General features: G+C 32.9%; 1 protein-coding gene across 1 annotated transcript; it reads left to right on the top strand.

The window, feature by feature from the left end:
- The first annotated feature begins 3,534 nt into the window (after positions 1-3,534).
- On the top strand, positions 3,535-4,385 carry LOC142617269 (antimicrobial ginkbilobin-2-like protein). Its single transcript, XM_075790047.1, has one exon. The coding sequence runs from the start codon at positions 3,560-3,562 to the stop codon at positions 4,283-4,285; it is 726 nt and encodes a 241-aa protein (XP_075646162.1). The 5' UTR covers positions 3,535-3,559; the 3' UTR covers positions 4,286-4,385.
- Positions 4,386-6,000: the final 1,615 nt, after the last annotated feature.

The raw sequence follows: 6,000 nt of genomic DNA, 5'->3' as shown, positions 1-6,000 counted from the left end.
ATTATCTCACTTTTGGAAAACCGCATTCCCTGCAAAACTTGTTCTGGAAGAATGCATGCTTTGCACTAGTGAAAATATCCAGTTGTGTAATTAAACTAAAAACTTCTTTGTTAAAATATTTTATATTAATAAAAATGACATAAGATGACGAGAACACACATGGCTATAAACATGATGTAATAATTTACTTTTTCTAATCAATTGAATCACTTGACTCAAATTTAATAGCATATTGACATAAATAAATAACATGATTAAACTAAAGTGAAAAAATAATATAAGTTTATTAAAAGCTTGAATTGAAAAATAAACTAAAGATTGCCAAAATAAAAAGCAATTCCAATCATTCTAACTTACTGCTTGTTTGATTTGCTTAGTGAGCATTCTAAAATAATGTACCTAAACATAAATATATATATATATATATATATATATATATATATATATATATATATAACATAAACGTGAATTTAACACATATGAATTAAATTAAGGTGTAAATAGGCACTACAAAAAACGGGGTCTATAGCCGCATTTCAAAAACGCGGCTATAGACTCCGAAAACGCGGCTATAGACCTGAAGCCGCGTTTTCTATGGCTGCGTTTACAACCCCGGCCTAAGCAACGCAGCAACAGACCCTGTGGGTCTATAGCCGTGTTTTTAAAAACGCGGCTACAGACTTGACCTGAAGCCGCGTTTTTGAACCATGGCTATAGGCTTCAGGTCTATAGCCGCGTTTTTAAAAAACGCGGCTACAGACCAGACCTGAGCTGCGTTTAAACCGCGGCTATAGGTATTTTTAAAAACAAAAAAAAAAATTTACTGGGGTTTTTTTTTCCCCAAAAAATTCAAAAATTCAGCTTTTTTTTTAAAACAAAAATAATTTTCTGGGTTTTTTTTTTCCCCGAAAAATTCAAAATTCAAACAAAAAGAATTTTTAAATTAAACACAAACCCAAAAAATTCAAAATCAAACACAAACCCAAAAAGTTTAAAATCAAACACACCCAAAAAATTCAAAATCAAACACAATATACTGATAGTACAAATGCAACGTGCTCCAAATTTAAACAAAACCAACCCAAATTTAACACTAAATCCATTCAAAGAACACAAAAGCTCAAGAACACAAACCTATTTAAACATAAGCACAATATCAGCAACACAATAGCAAAAATAACTTCTAGAAAAAGTATAATACCCATTAAAAAATTAGAGAATTTTTACCTCAAATAGTAGAGATGAGTGAGCCTTTAGCTTTTCTTATAAAGTTTTCCAGTGACCCTTGCTTGAAAAATGAAGTATATGGTGGTGTGGAGTGTACCGGTGAGAGAAGTGTGCGTTGTGTTGAAAGAAAAAAAGAAGGAACGAGAGAAAAAAAGAAGGAAAGAGAGAAAAAAAAGAAAAAAGAAAAGAAGAAGCAGGAGCAAAGAAACAAAGAAAAAAAAAGAGCTGTGTTGGAGTGAAGAAGGAAAAAAAAAAAAAAAGAGAAAGAAAGGAGTTCGGCGTGACTTGCAGAGAAGAAAGAAAGAAAGAACCCAGGAAAGCAGAGATTGCCGAAAGAAAGAAAAGATAAGAAAGAAAATATAAGAGTGGGGGTAGGTGGGAAAGTGGGTTCTGGGCTCAGTAATTGGTGTTACCTATAGCCGCGTTTTTGAAAACGCGGCTATAGCCCCTCCCTTATACTAAAAAAATTTACTCGGATGCACAGGTCATCCTTTTAAAAAATATATATATTATTTGACTGGACCTATAGCCGCGTTTTCAGAAACGCGGCTATAGCCCCTCCCTTATAAAAAAAAAAAATTTATTCGGATGCACAGGTAATCTTCTTAAAATATATATATTATTTGACTGGACCTATAGCCGCGTTTTCAGAAACGCGGCTATAGCCCCTCCCTTATATATATGAAAAAAATTATTTGGATATACAAGTCATCTTTTTAAAATATATATATTATTTGACTGGATCTATAGCCGCGTTTTTGTGAAACGCGACTATAACCCTCCCTTATAAAAAAATTTGTTGTACTGTACATAGCACCCTATTAAAAAAATATTTTTGTCTGGACCTATAGCCGCGTTTTGATAAACGCGGCTATAGTCCGGACGTAAAACGCAGCTCAAGGCACTAGAAACGGGGCTTCAGACCGAACCTATGGCCGCTTTTAACAAAACGCAGCTATAGATTGGGTCTGAAGCCACGTTTCTAGGAAACGGGGCTATAGGTTTGGTCTATAGCCGCGTTTCTTTTAAACGCGGCTATAGGTCAGGTATAGCCCCTTTTTTTATAAACGCGGCTATAGCGCGCGTTTTTTGTAGTGAGGGTTTTGGTCATTTTGGATAAATTTCAATTTTTGTTTCACTTATTAGTTTTCCCATTTTGGTCTCCAAAACCAAAAAATTAGAGTCAATTTAGTCCCTACTATCATTTCACTAATGGAAATTGCATATGTGACACCTGGAGTACACTGTTGGCATGTTAGATATTAATTTGGGAAATAAAATAATAGAAAAATATTTGGTATTAAAAAAATTCCACGTTAGCATATAGAAATTAAAGAAATACAAAAAAATTAAAAATTAGAAAAACAAAAACCATGAGTTTAAATTTGGTATTGAACATGAATAAGAACATGAACCTAAAAACATGAAACCCAAATCAATACAAACTAGAGACATGTACAAAGGATATCTCACCCTTACAAGACTTAGAGAAATACACACTCATCTCTCTAAGCCATTTTCGTATTCAACTTGATTTCCCCAACAACAAAAGGATAAAATAACATACAACCCTAACTGTTAATGGCTGTTACCACCAAATAACTGCATGCCTATTGGACCTCAAACGCACACTATATATATATATATTACATTTATTTATGTTTATCAAATAGCACCATGACTATCCATGTTTTCACCTATATCCATATTCCACTTCTATTCGACACTTTCTTGTCTTATTTCATTTTTTAGGTAATAATTTATATTTTTTAACAAACCAATTTTCAAGACACTGAGCAGTGGAGTCAATAAGGTTATCCACTGCTCATGGTTTTCAAAATTAATTTTGAGCACGTGCAAAACCATGAGCAAGTGACATTTTTCAACATATGACTTTAATCCCATTAATTTAAGGATAATTAAATTAATTAAAAAAATATATTTTCTATATAATTTTTTTTTTTTTTTCAAGTCAGGGGGTTCATTTGAACCCCTGAATTACAAGTGCAGCCGCCCCTGCATTGAACCCTCACGAATTTGAGTTGGTTTCTAGTTTCGTTAGAACTTTCATGAGTTAATTAATATAAAAGCGCCACCAAAAGATTTTGTGCAAGATTGCTGACTCCACTCTCCAGCACGTTCAAAGTCTGAGTGCGATTTTGTACGAGAGGTTTACTAATCAAAAGGATTAGGACTGAGATGAGGTTGCCACTAAGAATAAAGCCAGCATTTTCTACTCCATACTTGGCCAAAACTTGAAAAGTCTCGTCTATTTATAGAGTTCTTGTAGATAATTACACACCCACAAAACCAACTTTCAATTTCATTCAACATGTTGAGCTCAAAATATATTTCTGTCAGCTTTTTATTACTCAGCCTCTCCCTCCATGCAGTCAATTGTGCTGACCCATTATACCATTTTTGTTTTAGCCAAGAAAGCTACACTGCCACTAGCCGTTATGGTACAAACTTGAATGGCTTGCTCAATCTTTTGTCCACCAAAGTTCCTTCAAAAGGGTTTGGTCTCAGCTCGACTGGGCAAGGCCAAGATCAAGCAAATGGTTTAGCCCTATGCCGGGGTGATGTCTCAAAAACAAACTGTACGACCTGTGTCATTGATGCAGGCAAAGAGCTTGGTAATCGTTGTCCTTATAAAAAAGGAGCGATAATTTGGTATGATAACTGTCTTTTGAAGTACTCGAACATTGATTTCTTTGGAGAAATCGATAACAAAAACAAGTTCTACATGTGGAACGTCCAAGATGTAGAAAATCCCACTTCATTCAATCCAAAAGTTAAGGATTTGTTAAGCAGGTTATCTAATAAAGCTTATGCCAATCCAAAATTCTATGCTACCGGGGACCTAAAGCTTGATTCATCAAGCAAACTATATGGTTTGGCTCAATGCACCAGGGACCTTTCAGGTCTTGATTGTAAGAAGTGTCTTGATACTGCGATTAGTGAACTTCCCAACTGTTGCGATGGAAAACGAGGTGGGCGAGTTGTTGGTGGCAGTTGTAACGTTAGATATGAACTTTACCCCTTTGTTGATGCCTAGACTGATATGGTTTCCTATGTTTATGTATGAAACTGTGTAATGTAATATGTTTAAAAACAAATAAAATTGTCCAATGAGACAACTTATCTTTGCTTCGTCACTTGTATAATTTTGGCCAATTGTAATCATTTGATTGGATTTTTGGTACTTAGATGATGAAATACTGCATGGGGCAGGGGTTTTGCTAAATATAGTTATTTAAAAAAAAAAAAAAAGGGGAGACTTTTACTGTTTTAAAAATATTCGGCAAAATCTTTTTTAGAATTTTTGTTTAACCTTGGTTGAGTTCTTTATGAACTCTCTCTACCGCCGGAGGGATGATAACTAAAAGGGAAAAATGTTTCAACTAAAATCAAATATATGTGACAAATTGATAATTAATATACAAAAGAAGGCTCCTTTGTTATGGTATTATGGGTTAAGTAATGTATTTGAGTTTAGAGAGAGAGTGTAATTAAAATGTATAAATGTTTAGCAGTTCGTGATGTCGAAATTTTGGTACTTATCTTTTTTAGAATTTTTGTTTAACCATTAATGTTGGGTTCTTTTTGTGTAAAGCCATATCTCTACCACGGGAGGGATGATAACCAAAAGGGAAAAATGTTTCAAACTAAAATCAAATGTGTAACAAATTGACAATTAATATTTTAAAGAAGGCTTTTTTGTTGTGATACTTTGGGTTAAGTAACGTGTTAGAGCTTGGTGAGAGAGTGTAATTAAAGTTTGTGGGCCAAAATGGGCTTTTTTCCTTTTTTTTTTTTTAAATATCCAGCAAAATGCCTCATTTTTAAAACTAATTAGAAAAATGTTCCTATTTTGAAACTCAATTTTTTAAAAATCGAGTTTCAAATGTATAACTCGATTTTTGAAACATCGAGCTATAGCGAACGTGGACTTAGAATTTTTTTTTTTTTGGGAACTCGATTTAGTTCCATGTAAAGCACTCGAGTTCCACTTGAATTTTTTTAAGGAACTCGAGTACTTCCACGAACTCAAATTCTAGAATTTTTTTTTTTAATTTTCAATTCGCTATAACTCAATTGTTCGAAAATCGAGTTTCAAAATATGAGGATTTCTTTAAGTAGTTTTAGATATGAGACATTTTGTTGAAAAATTTTGACAAAAGGGGCAAATGCCCATTTTCTCCATAGTTTGTGTATATTTAACATATTTTTTTCACACACACACAAAAAAGCATATTAATTATGCGAAAAGAAATACATACTTTCCAAGAAATTTTAAAAAATCCTTATTGCAAGCCAAATTTCTAGTTCTCCCATTAAATGAAAATCAATTAAAAATAAGAAAATAGATAATTAAACAAACGTAAAATAAAGCCAGCGGTACTTGCTAGTTGGTAGGATGTGTTTAAGATGATCACAGGCTCGCTCAAACGTACCACAAAAGTAAGGCAAAATAAAAGTTAGTTGAGAGTTAAATGTGATAAATAATAGACATATAGCAACAATAGTAACAATGGTTGAAGTAACTAATTAAAAGTAAAAATAATATGAAGAGTGGCAATTTTATTTATGATATGAAAAAAAAAAAAAAAAAAACGCCTGCAAAAATTATTGTGCTGTATGGATCTTGTTCTTTAAAATTCCCCATGAAGAAATTAATTGAGAGAGGAAGAAAGGTGAAGATATGCATTTGCGTCTTAACCCTGATTTTTTGAATCTTTTTTTAGGAAAATGATTTTTTGAATCTGAAGT

This window comes from Castanea sativa, chromosome 11, assembly GCF_040712315.1.
Source record: "Castanea sativa cultivar Marrone di Chiusa Pesio chromosome 11, ASM4071231v1".
NCBI classification, from domain to species: domain Eukaryota; kingdom Viridiplantae; phylum Streptophyta; class Magnoliopsida; order Fagales; family Fagaceae; genus Castanea; species Castanea sativa.
Note: the sequence above shows the minus strand (reverse complement) of the source record. Positions and strands in the feature narration are given on the sequence as shown.

Bases quoted from the DNA above. Each gene is read 5' to 3' on its own strand.
- LOC142617269 (XM_075790047.1), top strand. From the start codon at position 3,560: ATGTTGAGCTCAAAATATATTTCTGTCAGCTTTTTATTACTCAGCCTC.